General features: G+C 35.3%; 1 protein-coding gene across 2 annotated transcripts in view; it reads left to right on the forward strand.

Annotated features, from left to right (window-relative positions):
• The window catches only part of MINDY2 (MINDY lysine 48 deubiquitinase 2), an 84,922-nt gene that overhangs the window by 39,756 nt on the left and 21,657 nt on the right, over positions 1 to 23,509 (forward strand). For both annotated transcript variants that reach the window (XM_039230641.1, XM_039230642.1), the window contains 2 exons: positions 9,831 to 9,933; positions 18,614 to 18,756. In XM_039230641.1, the coding sequence (XP_039086572.1) occupies positions 9,831 to 9,933; positions 18,614 to 18,756 (246 nt within the window). The remainder of the gene's footprint in view (positions 1 to 9,830; positions 9,934 to 18,613; positions 18,757 to 23,509) is intronic.

Consider the following 23,509-nt stretch of genomic DNA (forward strand, 5'->3'; position numbering starts at 1 on the left):
AAAAAAAAAAAAAAAAAAAAAAAAGCAGGGGAGGGTCAGAGAGAGAGGGAGACATGAATCTGAAGCAGGCTCCAGGCTCTGAGCTGTCAGCACAGAGCCTGATATGGGGCTCGAACATATGAACCGTCAGATCATAACCTGAGCTGAAGTCGGACACTTAACCGACTGAGCCACCCAGGCGCCCCTATCTGTTTTTTTTTCTTTTGTTGCTTATGGCATTCTAAGAAGGTTTTGCTTAACCCAAAGTCACAAAGATTTATTCCTGTATCTTCTCCTAAGAGCTTTATAGTTTTAGTGCTTATATTTAGGAGTATGATCAATTTTGAGTAATTTTTATATATAGCTTTAGGAAGGATCCAACGTTATTCTTTTGCATGTGGATATCCAGTTGTCCTAGTACTATTTGTTGTACTCTTTGTAAAAGATTATTATTTCTCCCATTGAATTGTCTTGGTACTCAGAGGGATCTGTGTACAATAACCCTCCCCATGATTTCTGTGTCCCCCTTATTTCCTTAAAAGTCTCTAGTATAACTTAAATAAGATACAAAATACTTAACAGAGTTTTTATGATATGGTGCATGACCTAGACTCTGCCTATCTGTCCAACCTTCACCTCATATGATAATCCCATCTTTAAAATTTTCATTCATTCATTCATTCATTCATTCATTCATTCATACTACTCTCCAGTAACACTAACTGCCTTTCTGTTCTACAGATATATCAAACTCATTTCTTTTTTTTTCAATTTTTAAATGTTTTTATTTATTTTTGAGAGAGAGAGAGACAGAGCATGAGTTGGGGAGGAACAGACAGGAGACACAGAATCTGAAGCAGGCTCCAGGCTCTGAGCTGTCAGCACAGAGCCTGACGTGGAGCTCTAACTCATGGACCGTGAGATCATGACCTGAGCCGAAATTAGACACTTAACTGACTGAGCCACTCAGGTGCCCCTCAAGCTCATTTCTATTTCAGGTTTTTGTACTAGCTGATTGCCTACCGTGGAACATTGTTTTACCAGCCTAACACATTGTTCTCCCAGATCTTTATGTTTCTGGTACTTCATTATTCAGATCTTAGGTGAAATATCACCTTGTTAAAGAGGCCTTTCCTGGGGGTATCTGGATGATTCTTTGATTTTGGCTCAGGTCCTGTCACAGTTCCTGAGGTCAGGTCCCACATCGGGCTCCACACTGATAGCATGGGGTCTGCTTGGGATTCTCTCTCTCCCTCTCTCTGCCTCTGTCCTGCTCATGTTCTCGCTGTGTCTTTTAAAATGAATAAATAAAACTTAAAAAAATTGTTTTAATAAAAAATAAATAATAAAAGAGGCCCTTTCTGACAACTTGTTGAAATTAGTCACCCTCCTTTTCCCTAGTCATTTCCTCTCCATGAGCCTCTTTGATTTGATTTTCTTTACCACTTAATATTATCTGGAATTTTATATATTTCTTTTTCTTTTTTCTTTTTTTAAGTAGGCTTCACACCCATTGTGGAGCCCAATGCTGGACTTGAACTTAAAACTATGAGATCAAAACATGAACCCAGATCAAGAGTTGGACACTTAACCAACTGAGCCACTCAGGAGCCCCCATTTATTTCTTTACTTGATTGGCTCTCATCTCCTACTAGAATGATCCCAGCTATAGAAGGGCTGGGATCTTATATCCCATTGGTTAGAACAGTGCTTGGCACATAGTAAGTTCTTAGTAAATATTGATTGATAGTATGAAGCATGCATACATGTCTGCACGCACTAACCACAAAGATGGAGAGATCATAGTTGCAAGTTTCTTCATCTTTGTTGACTGGTAAAAGCAACTGGTAGTCTGGGCAAGGAAAGCATGGCTTATTATAAACAGGGTGCCTGTATCTTTATTGGCATCCTATAATTGATAAAAATCACTGGAAAGTCCAACCTTGTGCAACATTTTACATATTCAAGGTGAGCCATGTTGGATCCTGGCAGATGACAGTGGTTCTGCCCCTGTCTAGGTTCTTGAGGAGAATGAGCTGACAGCCTGAGAAACTTAAGCCTGAGTTCTTAAAAATTGTACTCAGATCATCGCTCTGACTATATGTGTAGCTATATATTGCCTGGTAGTCAGTTGAATTGATATGCTTAAAGAAAAACTACTCAAATGTAGTATATGAACTAAAATTGTTCATCAGACTTTTCTGGTGTACACAGTGGTTTTCAAACTGAGGACTGAGCTTTTTATGTTTTACTTACTTGTGATGAATGATTCTTCTGCTAAGGAAAAAAAAAAAAGAACAAGGCAACAGTTTGAAACCTCTAGGTCTGTATGAAATCTCCATCAGAATTGGTTAGTTCTTTGTATTCTGATTATGTATTATGTAAGTAATGATCTTGCAAATAAATATCAGCAGTTCTCTGGAACCAGAGAATCAGACACCAGAATCAGCTACTGAGAGGGTATGTCTCCATTATTTAATGATAACTAATTCTTGAAGAGCAACTTTGGAAGCCAGATGATAGAAGAAATGATATATTGAGTGTGCTGAAAGAAGACAAATGCTAATCTATAATCTGTTCCCAGAAAAATTATCATTCAAGAATGGAGAAAAATCATTTTGTAGTTTAATTAAATTAATATAGCTTCTTGGGGGCACCTGGCTGCCTCAGTCAGTAAAGCATGTAACTTTTGATCTCAGGGTTGTAAGTTCAAGCCCCACACTGGGTGTTGAGATTACTTAAAAATTTTTTTTAAATCATAAAAAAAAAGATAGCTTCCTGGCTATAGACCATCATTAGCAGACAGTCTAAACAAGGACTTTAGAAAAGAGGGAAAGTGATTTCAGATAGAAAAGTGAATGAAGAGAAAATAACATGATAAACATGTGGATAAATATAAATGATTGTTGACTATATCAAATATAACATTATATTTTGGGATTTAAAAAAAGTACGTTAACATATGCAAACATAATAGCATAAGTTGGGAAGAAGATAAAGTATTCTAAGGGCCTAGAATTAATTGTTCAAGAAAAGAATATTAACTTTTGGCTTTGAAGAGTTAGATGTTACAGTTTCTATAATTTCTTTGTCCAATGTGGTAGCCAAGTGTGGCTATTTAAATTCAATAAAAAATTTATTTTCTGTGTTGCACTAGATACATTTCAGTTGCCCGGTAGTAACATATGGCTAGTAGATATCTTATTGAGCAACACAGATTTGGAATGTGCTATTATTACACATTCCATTATTACAGAATGTGCTAATGCTCTTTTAGAGTAACTATGAAAAGAATAGAAAACATTGTGGGTAACTTCTAGTTTAGTAGAAGAGAAAATAATCTAAAAAGAAGGAGGAAAGAAGAGGTAAAGTATTGTTGAACTAATAGAACAGAGAGAATAGATTTAATAAAATATATGAATAATTATAATAAGTGTAAATAAGACTAAATCCTCTAGTTAAAAGTGATTCTGAATCTGGATTAATAAATAAATATATTTGTTGTTTACAAGACACAAAAAAACAAAGATTGCAAGTAAAAAGAAGGGGGGAGAAGTTAGATTTATATGTATCTGGAGATACCTAGAAAGTGAGTACCTAATTGATTGTTCATTCCTTGCACCCATGGGAACTGTCACAAAGGATAAAGTCAGTTTTTGACAATAAAAATAAATTGTATGCACCTAATCATATAATCTCAAAGTACATAAAACAAAATTTAACAGAATTTTAACTGACTGAGCAACCCAGGTGCCTCCGAATTTAACAGAATATTAAAAAGCAATAGATCACCATACTGGAAAATGTTACTCTATATTTCTCTGTAATTGATAGAAGTAGAAAAGAAAACCTGATTAATGTATATTCTTTAAAAATAATTAATAATTCTTTTATTTCTGAATAATTTCAGATTTACAGGAAGTTTGCAAAGATGATTTCTTTTCATCCATTTTTCCTAATCTTATGTGACCTTGGTACATGTGTCAAAACTTAATATTGTACATTACTATTAACTGTATTATAGTCTTCATTCACATTTCACCAATTTATTAAAAATTTTTTTTAAATTTAAATTCCAGTTTGTGTACAGTGTAATATTAATTTAGTTGTACAGTATAATGATTCAACATTTCTATATATCACCCAATACTCCCAATGCCTGCATTTCTTAATCCCCATTATCTAGTTAACCCATCCCCCTACCCACCTCCCCTCTGGTAACCATCAGTGTGTTTTCTGTAATTAAGAGTCTGTTTCTTGGTTTGTTTCTCACTTATTTTTTGTCCTCCCCCCCCATGCTCATTTGTTTTGTTTCTTAAATTACACATATGGGTGAAATCATATGGTATTTGTCTTTTTCTGACTGGCTTATTTCACTTAACATTGTGCTCTGTAGCTCTGTCCATGTCATTGCAAATGGCAAGATTTCTCTTTTTATGGCTGAGTAATATTCCATTGTCTATATTTACCACATCTTCTTTATTCATCAATTGGTGGACACTTGGGCTGTTTCCATATTTTGGCAATTGTGTAGATAATGCTGCTGTAAACATCAGGGTGCATGTGTCCCTTTGAATAAGCATTTTTCTATTCTTTGGATAAATGCTTAGTAGTGCAATTGGTGGATTGTAAGGTGGTTCTATTTTTGAGGAACCTCCATACTGTTTTCCAGTGGCTGCACCAGTTTGCATTTCCACCAACAATACAAGAGGGTTCCCATTTCTCCATATCCTTGCCAACACCTGTTGTTTCTTGTGTTGTTGAGTTTAGCTATTCTGGCAAATGTGAGATGACATCTCATTGTAATTTTGATTTGCATTTCCCTGATCATAAGTGATGGTAAGCACGTTTTCATGAGTCTGTTGGCCATATGTATGTCTTTGGAAAAATGTCTATTCATGTCTTCTGCCCATTTTTTAATTGGATTATTTAAATTTTGGGGGTGTTGAGTTTTATAACTTCTTCATATATTTTGGATACTAACCCTTTATCAGATATGTCATTTGTGAATATTTTCTCCCATTCTGTAGGTTGCCTTTTAGTTTTGTTGATGGTTTCCTTCACTGTAGAAGGAAGAGTTTGATTTTGCTTACCTTTCCTTGCCTCAGGAGACCTATCTAGAAAGAAGTGGCTACAGCTGATGTTAAAGAAGTTACTGCCTGTGTTCTCCTCTAGGATTTTTATGGCTTTGGACCTCACACACTTCACCCATTTTTCTACTAATTTTTTGTTGTTGTTGTTGTACCACAATGTAATCTAAGATACTACACTGCACTTAATCATCACATCTTCCTAGTCTCCTCTTCTCCATGACATTTTCTCTTGTTTTTTCTTCAACCTGACTATGTTATTATTTTTATATATTCATGAAATTTATAAAAACTGACCTACTACAGGGCTACAAAGCAAGTTTCAGCAAATTTTTAAGGATTTAAATTGTATAGAGTATGGAATATCCAGTGCAATTAAGCTAGAAATCAGAAAAACAATAGAAATTGTTTGGGTTCAAAAAAATCATAATGAAACTTAGAGTATGTTTTAAACTGTACAATAGCTAAATCCATATTTTTAAAGCCCTAAATTAATATATTAATGAACAAGAAAAGATTGAAAGTTAAGCTATATATCCACTTTAAGAGCAGAAAGTGTTAAAGTAGAAGGTAAATATATAGTAAAGAAGATTAACAAAGCTAAAATTCTTCAAATAAACATTCTTCAAAAAGAATTTTAAAATTAAAACGAAAAAAAGAGGCACCTGGGTGGTTCGGTCGGTTGGGCGTCTGACTTTGTCTCAGGTCATGATCTCATGGTTTGTGGGTTCGAGCCCCATATTGGGCTCTGTGCTGACAGCTAGCTCAGAGCCTGGAGCCTGCTTCAGATTCTATATCTCCCTCTCTCTCTGACCCTCCCATCCTCACTCTCTCTCTCTCTCTCAGAAATAAATAAAACATTAAAAAATTTTTTTAAAAAGAAAAGAATTTCAAGATCACAAACAAGGGGGTGCCTGCCTGGCTCATTTGATAGAGCATATGACTCTTGATCTTGGGGTTGTGAGTTCAAGCCCCATGTTGGGTGTGGAAATTACTTAAAAACAAAATTTTTAAAAAAATAAATAAAATAACAAACAGAAAATGAAAATTTAAAAATATGTCATTTAAATAGCATAAGTTCCTAAGAATAAATCTGACAAAAAGATGTGCAAGACTTCTGTATGGGCAATTTTAACATTGAGAGAAATTAGAGACCTATGTAAATAATAGGTCTCTAAGATTTCAGATTTTAAGGCAGTTTATACAGATGTCCTTTTTCTGTAAAGTAAATTATAGTTTCACTGTAACTCCAAACAAAATCCCAACAGTTTTATGGGGAGTAGTGGTAGAATGCGACAAGTGGCTTCTATAATTTATATGGAAATGCAAAGGGCCAGGAATAGAAAATGTGATATTCTTAAAGCAGAACAAGCAGAGAGGACTTGGTCATCCAGATAGGAAATATTTTAAATATTGTCATTAAGACTTGCACCAATGACAGAGAATAGAGAAGCCAAAAAGACTGCCTTTATAGATAAATAAGACACTGTAGAGCAACAGGGGAAAGACAGTCCTTACAATAAAAGATGCTAAGGCAATTAGATAGTCATTAAATATCTCATTAGCTAGTTAGATAGCCAATTCAGATTTCTAATTAGATAGCCAATTAGAAAAGAATGAAATTGTTTCTCTCAGCTGACAGCATAACATTCTGTTCCACGTGCATTGATGTTTAACTGTCAAAGCTAAAACTCAAAAGTTTGAGAGTATGTTTCTGACCTTACTAATAGAAAAGGATTTCTAAAACAAATCCATTAACCATGAAGAACTTTGGTAAACATGACTACATTGAAATTGAGAACTTGCGCGGCGCCTGGGTGGCTTAGTCGGTTAAGCGTCCACCTTTCGCTTAGGTCATGATCTCGCGGTTTGTGGGTTCGAGCCCCGTGTCGGGCTCTGTGCTGACTGCCAGCTCAGAGCCTGGAGCCTGTTTCAGTCTGTAACTCCCTCTCTCTCTGACCCTCCCGTGCTCAAGCTGTCTCTCTCTCTCTCTCCTAGAAATAAATAAAACATTTAAAAAAATGAAATTGAGAGCTTGTGATTGTTTAAAGAAATCCCAAAGAAAATATAAAAGCAAGCCATCGAGTAAAAGATGATTATAACTTATATAATGAATAAAGGGCTAATATGCAGAATGTATAAAGAGCTCTTATAAATATATATATCTTAAGATATTTATAAGCTATATATATATACTTTAAGAGCAGAAAGTGTTAAAATAGAAAGTAAACATATAATAAAAATTAACAAAGCTAAAATTCTTCAAATAAACATTCTTTAAAAAGAATTTTAAGATGACAAACAGAAGGGGGTGCTCTACTGGCTCATTCAGTAGAGCACATGACTCTTGATCCAGTTAAAAAAAAAACAAGAGCAAATGACTTAAGCAGGTACTTGACAAAAATGGATATCCAAAAAACGAGCAAACATATGAACTAGTCATCAGGGAAATGCAAAATAAAACCAAAATGAGATACCACTCTACACCCATTAGAACTGTTAACTAAGTTGGAGAAGATGTACAATGTAGAGAATTCCCATTTCCTGCTGAAGAGAATATAAATTGGTTTTCTACTTTGGAATGCAGTTTGGAGTTCTCTAGTAAAGTTGAGGATAAGCATACCCTAAGACTTAGCAATTTCACAAGGCATATTCCCTAGAGAAACTCTTTATGTGTAGAACAGGATAAATGTATAAGACTATTCATAGCAGTATTATAGCCTTAGATAACCATCAAAAGATGAATGATAAAAAAATTATATTATGGTATATCCATATTGTGGAATACTGTGCAATGAAAATGAACAAAGAACAGCTGGCCACCACTATATATAACTACCTAACATATATTTGTTTATTTGGGTTGTCTTTAGAATGTAAACTTTATGAAAGCACAGACTATCTCTTTTGTTCACTGCTGAGCCTGCAGTTTCTCTAACAGCATGTAGTATATAGTAGTGCATAAAAGGCTCCCAAATGAATTGAATGAAATACTAATATAGAGGGGCACCTGGGTGGCTCAGTCAGTAAAGCATCCTACTTCGGCTCAGGTCATGATCTGTGGTTCATGAGTTTGAACCCCATGTGGGGCTCTGTGCTGACTGCTTTGGATTCTGTGTCTCTTCTCTGCCCCTGGCCCGCTCACATTCTCTCTCTCTCTCTCAAAAGTAAATAAACATTAAAAAAAAAAAGCTAGAGATTCTGCCTATGAAAACTTGAAATCTTTGTATTGTTAATTGCTCATCTGCAGCAGTACAATTGATATTTGTTTATTGGTCTTGTATTTATTATAGTTGTGTTTTTATGGATTGAAAATTCTTTCAGTTCTTTGGAAAGACTTAATGAAGTTGAGTCACTAAAGAAAACTGTAAATAGTAAAAGCGTTAAGGAAAATAATGAAAATCTGAAGGAATTGTGCCCTCAAATTGCTTCTTAAGGGTCTAAGTTTTCACTTTAAATCAAAACTGGAAGTCATAGTCTTTTGTGTATATAGAACCATAGCCAGAAGATTGGCTTCCAAAGAAAAGGCCTAATTTGACTCTGCATCAAAAGATTGACAAGTGACTACTTCGTGTATTTTAACATAAATGTTTAAGATAATGTATATAACAATTTTTCACAATTTCCTGCTTTGACTTTTTTCAATTAACTGCTCTTCTCAACAGTCAGCCGTCCCACAATGGTTCAGAGGCTTTTTCCACCCTAGAATTTTGCAGGAACAAAGAAATCATAGCCTAGAGCAGTTGTTCCTAAACTTTGCTATGCAGCAATGGAATGAAAGCTTAGACAACTGAGAAGAGAAGCAGCTTGAGCCTGGAATTCTTTTAGATCTTTTTAACAAGCTCCCCAGTTTGAGAACCATTGTCCTAAGCATTACTTGTACAGTTATATGTGAAGACTTGTGGTGTTCAAAGTGTAAGTATTTAAGAAAGATCATTTAGATGTAGAAAGAAAATATTAGCCCTCTTATTTTATGTCATTGTATTCATTTATATTTGTTTTATATTACATATATATCTCAATACACTAGTACATGTTAATAGTTTATAAGTAAATTTATTTTTCAGATGGGATGACAATCAAAGCAAGTTGTTTAGCCACCAGAACCTATTTTTCTTCAATAGTCAAAGCAAAGTATAATGGAAGGAGAGTAGAGATGCCCAGTTTTATTCTCCTATAGCTAAACTTTACATTTACTTTTCTACTGTACTTCCAAAGACAAAGATTAAATAAGACTCATAAGGCAAATACTGTCCCTGATTAATATATATTAACTTTCTTCGGGAAAATGACATAGTTATGTCTACCCGTATCTCCATTATACTTTGCTAAGAACTAAATAATGAATAAAATGGGAAAACTTTGTTAATCCCATAAATTAATATCTTTAGATTTGCCTGCTTTAAGTGCAAAATACTTTTTAGGGAAAAAACTGAAATTTTATTTTTCCTCCTGAAATAGTTTACTTTTTATTTTAATCACTTAAATGCATCTTTATAACCTTAAGAAATAAAGTTGCATCTAATAATCCCACTTCATTATATTTTGCATAATTGAAATACAGCTAAGCCATATTTTTCATAATATGTTATAGTGAACTGTGAACAAAATTAGAAACTGTTTGGTGTTGATTTTCTTATTAATAAGTAGTACTTTTATACTTAATATAATATTAGAATAAAACCCTAAAGAATGATACAGGTTTCTTTGTTATTGTTTTTAATCTTATCATGATTAGTGAGACAGTTATTTGTTTTCTAGATTGATGACCTTGTAAAAGCTGTTGGTAACTGCAGCTACAACCAGCTAGTGGAGAAGATCATCTCTTGCAAGCAGTCAGACAATAGTGAGCTGGTTAGTGAAGGTGGGTGAGTGCTATTACCTGACATATTCTTGGCAGAATAACTTGTCTTATAATTTAATATCTTTAAAATGTCATAAATAAGACTTCTAAAAAAATACAAGTGATGCTACTTGTAGGTATTCAAAGGAGTAATTATTCATAAAGATACCAGTGAACAGTTTTTCTAGAACACTTTTCACTTGACTTCTAGAGTCTAGTTTAGTTTAGTTTAGTTCTACTAAAAAGTAGTTTAGTTCTACTAAAAATCCTTGGAATCATTTGTTAGCTTTGATAAGGTCATTTACCCAGGAGTTCTTGATAATTACTCTTTTGAAAAAAAGGGTTAGGATTATTATTTCGGAGTACTGAGTGAACTTTATAATTAATCCTCCAATTGACTGAAATGAATATTATATACTTCTGTTCATTTTAGTACAATATAGTATATTAAAGCACCATTTTATTTATTTATTTATTTAAATGTTTTATTTCTGAGAGAGAGAGAGAGAGGAGTGTGTGTGTGTGTGTGTGTGTGAGAGGGCAGGGTCAGAGAGAGAGGGAGACACACAATCTGAAACAGGCTCCAGGCTCTGAGCTAACTGTCAGCACAGAGCCCAACGTGGGGCTCAAACCCAAGAACCGTGAGATCATGACCTGAGCCGAAGTCGGATGCTTAACCGACTGAGCCACCCAAGCGCCCCTAAAGCACAATTTTAAATCAAAGTGTACTTTGATCATCAGTTTTCCTAATCCCTAACTATTTAAAATGGCTAAATTTATCATAATAGAAGCAGTTTCATGTTTCTTCAGCTGTGTTCTAGTCAATGAAGGGAAGAGCATATTTGAAACCAGAATGGTGTAAGGAGCCATAATATTTGGATAGACCTTTCCTACCACCTACTTCACTTCCTCATAAATATGCACAAATACTCAGGCTGCTGTTCTCTTCTGTTTGAAGGGTAAGCAAAAGTAAGAGAAATCATGAGAATTAGGAGAAACTTTGCTTCTCAGAAAGTTCTTTTACATGAGGTGTACTGAAAGTTGATTATAATCACCACATTAAAAAAAATTAAGTGACTACAAGATATAGAGCATATAAAAGAAAATAGGTACATGAATCACATACTATATAAATCAGAACCCAACTAATTATATTACTCAGTAGATCCATAAGTTTAACACATTTATTCAAGAAGCAAGTAGCCAGAAAATACAGAGTATTTTAGTGGAGACTTATCCTGTGTTTTTACTTGGAATAAACACATAAGTATACAGAGATATCAGTCACTGATTTGTATGACAACTCTTTCCCTGCAACACAAGGCAACAAATTTTAATTACAGGGGTGAGGGAGCAACAAAAGCCGTATAAAGAAATAAAAACAAAAAACTTCCAATTAATAAAATTCCTCTCACTAGAACTTTCCAATCTTTTTTTTTTTTAATGTTTTTATTTATTTCTGAGAGAGAGAGAGAGAGAGAGAAAGCGTGAACAGGGGAGGGTCAGAGAGAAAGGGAGATACAGAATCCAAAGCTGGCTTCAGGCTCTGAGCTGTCAGCACAGAGCCCGACGTGGGGCTGGAACCCACAAGACGTGAAATCATGACCTGAGCTGAAGTCGGACACCCAACCGACTGAGCCACCCAGGCGTCCCCATTCTTTAAAAAAACAAAAAAATTTTTTTAACGTTTATTTTTGAGAGTGGGAGAATGAGTAGGGGAAGGGCAGAGGGAGAGGCAGAGGGAGACACAGAATCCGAAGCAGGCTCCAGACTCTGAAAGTCAGCACAGAGCCTGACATGGGGCTCAAACCCACAAACAGTGAGATCATGACCTGAGCCGAAGTTGGACGCCTAACTGACTGAGCCACTCAGGCGTTCTTAGAACTTTCCATGCTTTATCCAAACTCTCATTACTGTGTATTCCTAAAAAAAAAAAAAAAAAAAAGCCTATAAAGAAAGTTGCCATGTGTAAATTCCAGCTATCTCAGTAACTTCCAATATGCTATTCTGTAGTAACTTAGGGAACAGTAGGATCCAGAAAGTGTTAACAGATGGATTGATAGCTAGAGAAGTGATATTTGGGTGAGTAGGCTTATAGAGTATGAAGCTGTAGGGAAGGCTCGTTAACAACAGTTTTCCTAAGGCAGCCTATAATGTCACTAGGGTAGGACTTAGGCAGTACACTAACAAAGTGAACAACAGCAAACAACAGCAACACAAATCCAGTCCCTTTATCACTTCTCCTTTTTCTCGACCTGATATTACAACAAATGTTACTATTTCTTTAACATTGAGTCCTCAGGATTACAAAAAACTTAACTAATTAAAATAATTTTTTTTAATGTGTATTCATTTCCTGAGAGAGAGACAGAATGCGAGCAGGGGAGGGGCAAAGAGAGAGGGAGACACAGAATCTAAAACCAGCTTCAGACTCTGCGTTGTCAGCACAGAGCCCAATGTGGGGCTGGAACTCATGAACTACGGGATCATGACCTGAATCGAAGTTGGATGCTTAACCAACTGAGCCACCCAGGTGCCCCACTATAACTCCTTTATATAGTTACAACTTGAGAAGAACTCCTTGATAAAATCAAGGAAGGAATCCTCTTTAGTGTTACAGAATTTTGAGGTAATATGTACCAGAGTTGATTAATACCTTCATATGTAAATTTTGCAATGGTAGAGGTCTGCATATCAGATTTTTTAATCAAGGAATAATTATACACAGAATTCAGTACAGTGAAAAAGCTAGGGGAACCTGGATGGCTCAGTCAGTTAGGCGACCGACTTTGGCTCAGGTCATGATCTCACAGTTTGTTAGTTTGAGCCCCACATCGGGCTCTGCAATGACAGTTCGGAGCCTGGAGCCCATTTTGGATTCTGTGTCTCCCTCTCTCTCTGCCTCTCCCCTTCTCATGTTCTGTCTCTCCTTCAAAAAATAAATAAACATTAAAAAATTAAAAAAATAAATAAAAAGCTAACCTAGTTTTTTGTTTATAGGAAACTATAAATGTGTAGTCTGAAGTAATTACTCAGTTCCAATGGTTACTTGTATAGGCACTAAGATATAGTATAGGAAAGAAAAGGCGACGATGGATATTTTTACTTTTAATGTAGTAATTAGCTTTCCTCCAGTGTTTTCTTCTTCATATTTTCTTAGGCATAGTGTTCAACTGAAGGAGTCTGCTTTTTCTGTTTGTCCGACAACTGTAACTTTCCCTCTGAATCAATAAAATATCCAAAAGATGGTTTATATCTAATCCTTTTTTATTAAAAGGTATTAAGCTTTAATCTTAGGTGATAACTACTTATTTTTTTAATTCAAATATTTCATCACCATGAGTACAGAACACAAGAAATATTACTATCATTCTTTTTTGATGAAAAAGCAGTGTTAACTAAATAGAATTAGATATTCTTTCACCTTCTTTCAGATAACATTTTTTTCTTTTGATGACAGTACCTTGTAAGTAAAAATATAGGACTTTCACATATACATAGCATATATATTATTTGTTTCCTCTTTTGGATGGCAGTACTTTTTTGAATATAGGTATAATGATAGATGTGGCATGGCAGCAAAAATCAATAAGGAAAAAAGAAAAATAGCACAGTAGCAGCTGCCAGACTTCACCAGAGCTGGTCACGTAATTCCAGATGCTTTCTCAGGAATAATTTTTCCCTTAACAATTATTCCTAACTTTAAAAAAATGCTCAAATCCATGATATTCATTTATTCAAATACTTATCAAGCCTTTATCATGTGCCATAAACACTAAAGATTATAGTTTGGATTTAAGTTATTTCTGATTAAATGATACTCATTTTCTCTTCTTTATCTTTCTTTTATTTTGAAAAACTCTGAAACCCATAAAAAAGTTGGAATAGTACAATTGATTACATGTATGCAGTTTGCCTGAATTCACCAATTATTAACATATCAAAGTTTTGCTTTCTTTCTCTGTTTGCACACATAAACAGACTTTTTTCTAAACCATGTGAGAATTAGTTGCAAATATCACAGCACTTTGCCCATTAATGCTTCAACATTTGTCTCCTAAAAATAAAGAATTCTCTTATATAGACACAATAAATTATCTCAGGAAATTTAGCATCGATACAATACTTTTTTTCTGATTGATACAATACCTTTATCTAATATACTGTTTATATTCTTAATTTTCCAGTTGTCCCAATAATGCCCTATATAGCTCTTAAGGTTTTTCATTGTAGGCTCCAATCAGGAATCATTTGTCCTATCAGCTTAGATTCCTGTAATCTAGTTTATCCCTAGTCTTTTTTTCCTTTGTGGTCTTTTCTTAATAGTCCAGGCCAGTTTTTGTAGAATAGTCCTCAATTTGGATTCATTTGATTGTCTCTTTATGAGTAGAATCATTATATATTTTTGGTGGGAATACTACATACGTGATACTATGTCTTTCCTAAAGCATCAAATCAGGTGGCACAAGATGCTTGCTTATTCCGTTATTGGTGATGTTGAAATATGATTAATGTGGTATCTGCTAGATCTTTTTGTTGTAAAGATGTCATTTGCCTTTTGTAATTAATAAGTAATCTTTGATGTGCTTTGAACTGTGTGAATCCCCTGTTCCCTGATAATCTTTCACCCAGTACAGTAGGCATTGATTGATTCTTGTCTGAATAAACTATTACTATAGTGGTTATGCTATTTCTATTATTCCTTCTACATTTATTAGTTGGGATTCTTTTTTTTTATATAAAGTGTATTTAAAAAAATTTTTTTTAATGTGTTATTTGTTTCTGGGAGAGAGAGAGAGAAAGACAGTGTGAGCAGGGGAGGGTCAGAGAGAGAGGGAGATACAGAATCTGAAACAGGCTCCAGGCTCTGAACTAGCTGTCAGCACAGAGCCCAATGTGGGGTTCGAACCCATGAACCATGAGATCATGACCTAAGCCGAAGTCAGACACTCAACCGACTGAGCCACCCAGGTGCCCCAATTGGGTTTCTTCTGTAAAAATAAATGTTTTCTCTTTCCCCACTAAAATTTTTTTTATCGATGTAGACTCATGGATTCTTTTTTATTCAGTGTGTTATCATCCATTTTTATCATTACTCTTTTTGATACTTAAAATTATCTCAAATATATCCATTGAAGTCCTCTCAACCTGGATCCCATGTTCTGATTTTTTTTTTATGTCTTTATTTTGAGAAGACAGAGACAGAGAGCGAGCGGAGGAGGGGCAGAGAGAGAGGGAGACGCAGAATCTGAACCAGGCTCCAGGCTTTGAGCTGTCAGCACAGAGCCCGACGCGGGGCTCGAACTTATGGACTGTGAGATCATGACGTGAGCTGAAGTCAGATGCTTAACCGACTGAGCCACCCAGGTGGCCCTTTTTAATTTTTTTTTAATGTTTATTTTTGAGAGAGACAGAGTGCAAGTGGGGGAGGGGCAGAGAGGTAGATACAATTGAAGCAGGTTCTGGGCGCTGTCAGCACAGACCCCAACGTGGGTTCAAACTCACGAATGGGGACATCATGACCTGAGCCGAAGTCAGACATTTAACCACTGAGCCACCCAGGTGCCCGCCATGTTCTTTTATAATGTCTTCATTACTTCAGTACTTCCTTATTTTCTGGCACAGTAGGATGTTCTGTGCTCCCTACTGTATTCCTGGAATCAAATTATATGAGCCCTGTATTTTCAAAGGAAATCTGGGCATTTGTCATAGTAAAAGGGATTGTTTTGCCCCATCCTCTTGAGAAAAAATATTGATATAATGTATTTGATTTTTGAAAATTGACAGTAGATGAAACTAAAAAAGCAGTCATTGCTTAAAGCTATCACTGTGACAAAGTTCTGATTGAGTTTAAATTTGAATGCAGATCTTAGGCAGTGCCAAATCTAGCCAATATTTAAAAATAAGCCAAGTTTCCTTTTCTCCTATATCCTTTTTGTTCTTTCTTTGCCTAATTTTAGTGCCTCTCCTTCTAGTTTCAGTTCCTTTAAGGTATTTAGTACTTTTATTTTCTCTAATAACTCTTCAGTAATAGAGGAAAATAATTTGATAAATTTAGTATCAAATTTATGAAACTAAAATATTTTCAAATACATTTGTGTCAAGAAAACAATTTTTAAGTTAAATTTACTTTTAGTAGTATAACTTTATTATTACTATTATATTAGCTTTTACCTTTGGTATCATTAATAACAGTATGTAGAACATTAAAATTGAAATTTAAGCTAAATGTTGCATATAAACTTTGATTTGAAAAGCAATGCAGATAAGTAAATTGCTATGTAACACTTAGAATTGTTTACCAAACTTTGTTTATTAGTTACAAAAAGTTGTAACCCCCATGAAAATCACATGGGTCATTTTAAGAGTTGGTAAAAGAATTAGAAAACATTGTTTTTTGTAGGTTTAAATCAGGATATGCTTTATGGCTTGGAAAGAAGATAATTCAGTTTGCATTTATGATAATCAGCACTAAGTTTTTAAACTTAATACCAAATAACTCTCCTGGGTTCCAGTGTATAACTATTGACTCTTTCTATAGCTAGCTTTATGTCCTTGAGCAAGTCATGTATTCTCTCTGAGCTGATGTCCTTTCTCTTGAATGAAGTAGCTGAGAAAGACCTTTCTAGTGTTGGATTTTTTAATTTCACACACATGAAATAATGTGAGTTAATCTCCATTGAATTTTTGTATCTTTTTGAAAGGGACTTGTAGAGAGGATGTTGTGTGAGGTGTGGGAGAAGCATTCATAAACATTTTTCTGAAGGAATCATTTGGTAATGTGGATATTATATAAAACAGTGGTACTTCTCAGCATAGGTATAGTGCTTAAAGCTAAAACTATTATATAGCAAGTGCTTTAGTATATAACTAATACATTCTACCCAATAACTTAGTACTTGCTGAAGTAATGATAATAATTGAAGAGGGGAGCTCTTCTAAATGTATAAACCCAAGAAGTTACAAATGGGCTATTAAATTTCCTTTGGCCAGGGCCTTCTGTATAACTTTTTGCACTTCCCCTGACCTTAACCAATTCCTTGAAATAGGATACAGTAGCTACCAGTGATACACTGGTAGCTTTTTACAATCACTTTGCAGTTTACAGCTTAGAGTGCTTGGCCCTAAGGGTGAGAGATGAAGAGGAAGTGGAATAAACCTGTTACCCAGCTGCCTCTGGCCCTACCCAAGTTTATTTTCAATTTTTTGTTGGGTTTCAGTTTCTTAACATAAGTTCATCTTTTATTCCTATATCTGTACCTCTGCTCACTTATAAAAATTTTTAGGGCATTCGCTTCTACCCCCTACCCCCACCGTAACTGGTTCTGAGACATTACTTATTAAAAGAAGGGAGCAAAAGGATGAAGGAAGAGAAAGAAGGAAAGAAGCCTTTTAAAATATTTTTACAGATTCTCATTAGTCTTGGTAGTTACGTTGTATAATGTTGCTATGAACACTGAATTTGTGAATACTAAACCACTGCTTCTAGGGGAAACAAGAGTAGGTTCCTGTGAGCCTCTGGTCACCAGATTTTCATTAACTAATCAATAAATACATATCGTGTTTTCTTTGTGTTTCTATTTAGAGACACCTTATTTAATACATATTGTTGATTCATTAGCATTACATTCATGGCCAACAGCACTATAACTCTTGTCTGAATGAATCTGCAAAAATATGTGTTTTCTCTGTAAGGCATGTCACAGCCTTTGTGCACTTAGGAACATTACCCAGCACCTTCAGCAGTATGCTTGGGGGTCATTTCACACAGTAAAAATCACCCCAAAAAGCACACCTACTAGACTCTGAAGAGTCTGTTTTGGTAAGAAAGCTAAAACAAGAAAGCAGAATGCTGACTTCAGTGGAGAAAGTCTGCATTGAGTGACTCAAATTTTTTGCCACTTTGCACATATCCAGGATTGATCCTGAAAGCATGGCAAGTATTGATTTTGTATTTATAAATAAATTTTAGTTAGTAGGTGAGTTTGCAAATATGCAAGTGCACAAATGATGAGGATCAGCTAAACTCCAGAAAGCATCTTTATATTTCACTGTTTTGAAAACAAAAGAGATCATTTCTCTCTTTGAAATTGATATAGCTACATAATGAGTAGTATATGTTGGAGGACATTAGGATAAAATTGGCATAAGTTATCTCACTGTTTTCTGTTTGGTCTCACACCAGCTTTTAGTTTTTTAAGGCAAAAAGTTTGTGGATTGAGAATTATCTGAGTTCTTTGTTAACATCTTAAAACCAATGCAATTTGTTAAGGCTACTTTTAATTTCTGAACACCTTTCCATTGGGAGAGGAGCTGTTGATATACATCTTTCATTCCTACCTACTTTTTAAATTGCTGATTCTTGCCTTCTTACTTGTTTGAATGGGTTTTAGTTTTATTGTGTCTCTATCTTTTATTAATAGTGCCTGAAATCCTTTTTGGAAGTAGGTGAAGTATTAGTAAATACATTTATTGTTAAAAAGAATTTCACATAACTGTTTCTTTAGGATGGTTAATGTCTGTAGACATACCTTTCATACCAAAATTAGAAGAGTCTTCAGTTTGGAGTCAATCATGTTATAGTAGAGAAAAACCTTACTTTGATTGGCCTTTCTTCATACGTGGAACACAATGTAAATAGAAAAAAACTTTTTAATTTTGAAATTATTCTTCTATCTAATACTATGCATTGGTTCCATAGGCTTTGTAGCTGAGCAGTTTCTAAATAACACAGCCACTCAACTGACATACCATGGATTATGTGAACTAACTTCAACGGTTCAGGAAGGAGAACTTTGTGTGTTCTTTCGGAATAATCATTTTAGCACCATGACCAAATACAAGGTATGATATAGAAATAGCTATTTAACTGTTATTCTAAATTAAAGGAGCTGGATTTAGAGATGTTTTATGACCTACTTCAAATTTTAAAAAATCAGCATAATATTCTTTATTCATCAGATTATGAAGGTGATTATTAAATACTCCTTTAGGATGCAGTGGATTCACAATTTAAGTGTTACTTCATATCAGCTTTTTGTTTTAAGTCTCAACCTGTTTTTCACAGATTACTGCATTAAAAAGTATTAGTTCCTTTCTAAGAAAAAAAAGATAATCTTAGAAATAGAACTAGGATCCCTGCTAATGATGAATGTGTATATCTGAGGGTAAAAGGAGGTTAAAGGAATCAGGATCTGTCTTTTTGATGGTGTTTACTGTTATTAAAGTTATCAGTGTGACTTTAAATTCTTCTTATGCCATTTATGGTTCTGCCAAAAATCTTACTGGTTTATCCTTTTTTGTTATCTCTTCATCGTCTCTTCCATTATTACAGCTGCTACCTATGAGGAGTTTATCAACTTATAGGGGAGGATTCTGTGGTAGGATACACTGCCCTGATCATGTCAGTAATATAGCAAGTGTTCAGTAGCATTCAGTGCCTAGAGAATAAAAATGCAAGGTATTTTCTTCTATCCTCCTGTGCCAACACTTTGCTTCAGCCATATAATCTGTCTATTCATTAATAATCCTCTATCCTCAGGGCATGTGGCTCATTCAGTTAAACCCCCGACTTCAGCTCAGGTCATGATCTCGAAGTCTGTGAGTTCCAGCCCCGCATCGGGCTCTGTGCTGAGAGCTCAGAGACTGGAGTCTGCTTCAGATTCTTTGTTTCCCTCTCTCTCTGACCCTCTTCTACTCACACTCTGTCTCTCTCTGTCTTTCAAAAATGAATAAACATTAAAAATTTTAAAAAAATAAACCTCTGTCTTCGTATATACTTTACACTTTCCCATTTCTGCACTTTTACTATCATTTCTTCTTAATTCTTATTTGAAGAGATCTCACTCATTTTAGCCTATCCACAGTTTCACCTATCTTTTTTTTTTATGTTTATTTTTAATTTATTTTGAGAGAGAGAGATCAGGGGAGGGGCAGAGAGAGAGGGAGAGAGAAAATCTCAAGCACTTTCTGTGTGGAGCCCTATATGGGCTTGATCTCACAAACCATGAGATCATGACCTGATCCTAAATCAAGAGTGGGACACTTAACTGACTGAGCCACCCAGGCTCCCTTCACCTATCTTTTAAGAAGCATTTCAGGGGTGGGGCGCCTGGGTGGCTCAGTCGGTTAAGCAACAGACTTCAGCTCAGGTCATGACCTCATGGTTCTTGGGTTTGAGCCCCTGTCAGGCTCTGAGCTGATAGCTTAGAGCATGGAGGCTGCTTAAGATCCTATGTCTCCCTCTCTGTGCCCCAACTCCACTTGTGTTCTGTCTCTCTTTCTCTCTTAAAAATAAACATTAAAAAAAAGTTTTTAAATAAAATAATGTTTTTTAAAAAGGCATTTCAAATTCTAACTTTCCAGTACAGGTACTCTTTTTCTCCTTAAACCAGTGGTTCTCAACCAGATTGTATGCTGGAATTACCTGGAAGCTTTTTAAAAAATAACCGACGCCTAGAGTCCACCATCAATTCAATTAAATCAGACTGTCGGGAGGTAGGACCTAAGCATATGTATTTTTTAAATACTCCCCAGGTGATTTAAATGTGCAGTCAGTTTTCTTTTCCTGTAAATATGCCTTCTTTCTCTAAATGAAAGTAAGCTGATTTGAAGTCAGGGATCAGGTCTTCGTATTTCCTTCAACACTTTAATCAATGAATTGCACAAAGCAGTGTAAAATAATGCTTTATTTGGTTATATAAGAATACTTTAAGCACTGGGTAATATATTAGAACTGTTGAATCACTATGTTGTACACCTGAAACTAATGTAACACTGTGCGTTAACTACACTGGAATTAAAAATTTTAATTAAAAAAAATACTCTAAAGCCCTAGCTTCCTGTTATTAGTTATAGCAGGCATTCAGTTGTATTGCTCCCACATTTGAAGTGTATGTGTGCTAGGAACAAACCCAGAGTCATCCATGCTTTTCAAAAATTTAAGGCCCCAAAACCTCTGAATCAGAATTATTGCTGCATAGTATATACTGCTTAGTTGTCTTGCTTTATCTGATCTCTTCAAGTCCACACTTCATTCATTTAACAAATATCTGTTAAGCATGATTATGTCAAATATTTATTAAGCATGATTATGTCCGGGTGTTCAGCCAAGTACTAGGACTGCAGCCTGAGCAAGGCTGCTTTGGATCCTACCATTTAAGGACCTTCTAGTTTGGCAAGAAACATAGGTTAAATAATTGCACAAATAGTTATTGTTTCTATTGAGATATACTCTGTGAAGGGTACAAATACATGCTGTGAGTGCTTTTATCAGGACTTAGAACCGAATTGGGGATGTCAAGAAAAACTTCCTTGAGAAGATAACATTTAAACTGAGCCTTGAAAAATGAATCTTTTAGGAGTTTAATCAGTTAGCAGATTTGTGTTTTAATTTTTTTGTTTGGTTGGTTTTGGATTTTTGGTTGTTTGGTTGGTTTTTTTGTGTTTTTTGTTTTTTTGGCTCAGCAGGAGCCAAAAAATAAAATAAGATCTCTGGCTGTTATTGGTAGTTGCTATGCAACTTGCCCAGACTGAACTGTAGATGTTTTTGTCTTTTCTATCAAGGCCATGTCCCTGACCAGAAGTCCTTTACCAGTCAGCTAGGTATTCCCAGTGTTCCTATGTGGTTGGAGGGGTGCCTCCCCTTAAGCACTTTCTACCATGTGTCTGTTTCTGGACTAAGTATACATTTCTGTGAGATAATAACTCAGAGAATGTGTGCATTCTGCTGTTTCTCTGCTTCCACGTTTTTCTAAGTAAGCCTTATCCTGTGGTTAAACAGTGTATCAAAGGTGATATGTTATCTCCCTGCCCCCCTTTGTACAACATTAAGATGCTTTGAACTTTGAGGCAAGTGTGGATGTGGATTCAGTTAGGAGACTAATGTGCAGGGCTAAGTAAGATGTTATACTGACTTGGACTAGGATGGTAAAGAAATGGAGAGTAGAAAGATTCCATAGACATTTAAGAGATACAATCAACCAGATTTGGTGATTAGGTTGTAAAAATTAAGAAAGAATGGTTTCTGGGTTCTGAACATGAAAAACTGGATAAATGGTGGTGTTCCAGAGAGGAGCTGTTAGAGCTGCTTCCAAGGCATTCCTCCAAGTGAAAATGTTGGGTAAATGGTTCAAGACTGGAATAATTTTTGTGTATGAATGGTAATTTGGGAAAGGGTGAGATTTACAAAGAAAATATAGAATGAGAAGAAAAGAGATGGCTTAGGACAGAGATTTAAGGAGTGCCAACATTTAAGGGTCAACTAAGGGATATGAACTAGCAAAGGAGACTGAGAAAGAAAAAAAGAAAAGGAAAATCTGAAGAGCATGGTACCGTGTAAGCCAACAGGGAGAGAGTATTTCAAGAACAGAGATCTCAGTTATTAAATGCTATTGAGAGGATGAGAAACATGAGAACACTGTAGAAAAACCTGTCCATTGTTGATATGGATTTTGTTGGTATCTTTTAGAGAATGTTGGCAGCAGAAAAAACTCAGTTTGAATTGGTTAAGTGATTGAGGGGGCACCTGGGCGGCTCAGTTGGTTGAGTGTCCCGACTTCAGTTCAGGTCATGATCTCACGGTTCATGGGTTTGAGCCCCACATCAGGCTCTGTGCTAAATGCTTGCTCAGAGCCTGGAGCCTGATAAAGATTCTGTGTCTCCTCCTCTCTCTGCCTCTCCCTGCTTGTATTCTGTCTCTCAAAAATAAATAAATGTAAAAGAAAAATTTTTTAAAGTGATTGGGATATCAGGAACTCGAAACATTATAAGAAACTGTTTGAAACAATCTGTGTGGGAACATAGACATAATGGCTCATAGCTGTAGTGGTATATGGAATCCAGAGGGTTTTTTATTTATTTATTTATTTTTTATGTTTTTGGGATTGTGTGTGTGTGTGTTGTAAATATATTTTTAATGTTTCTTTTTGAGAAAGAGCACAAGCAGGGGAGAAGCAGAGAGAAAGAAGGAGACAGAATTCGAAGCAGCCTCTAGTCTCTGAACTGTCAGCACAGAGCCCAACTCGGGGCTCAAACTCAAAAACCTGAGATCACGCCATGAGCCGAAGTTGGACACTTAACCAACTTAACCCCCCAGGTGTCCCTGTTTTTGTTTTTTAATATGAGACATTTGGTTATGTTTAAATATTGAAGGACTCAATAGAGAAAGAGAGGTTGAAGATTCAAGACAGGAGATAATTGATGTTAGAAGGCCCCTAAGAAGGTGAAAAGGATAGTAGTTTTCACAGGTTAAGGGGATTAACCTTGACTGAAAAAGAGACCTGCTCATTGTAAAGGAGGAAGGAATAGACTATGAGTACAGCTACAGGTATATTTATAGATTTGATGGCAAGAACTAGAGAAAGCTACTGTTTGAGTGAGTCTAGTTTCTGTGTTGTTTGGAAGGCAAGATCATTTACTAAGACTGAGTAGGTAAGTTTGGTTCCAGATTTGAAGGAGGTGATTTGAATAGTCTTTACAGCACCTGGGAGAAAGTTCTAACCAGAGAAATTGAGGGTGGTAATTATTGGGTGATTTTTCTGCAGAAGTATTCATCATAGTATATGCATTGCAAAGATAGCTAGTTTATTATTCTACA

The sequence above is a fragment of the Hyaena hyaena genome, unplaced genomic scaffold (genome assembly GCF_003009895.1).
Source record: "Hyaena hyaena isolate Hyena2069 unplaced genomic scaffold, ASM300989v1 scaffold_49, whole genome shotgun sequence".
Taxonomy (NCBI): domain Eukaryota; kingdom Metazoa; phylum Chordata; class Mammalia; order Carnivora; family Hyaenidae; genus Hyaena; species Hyaena hyaena.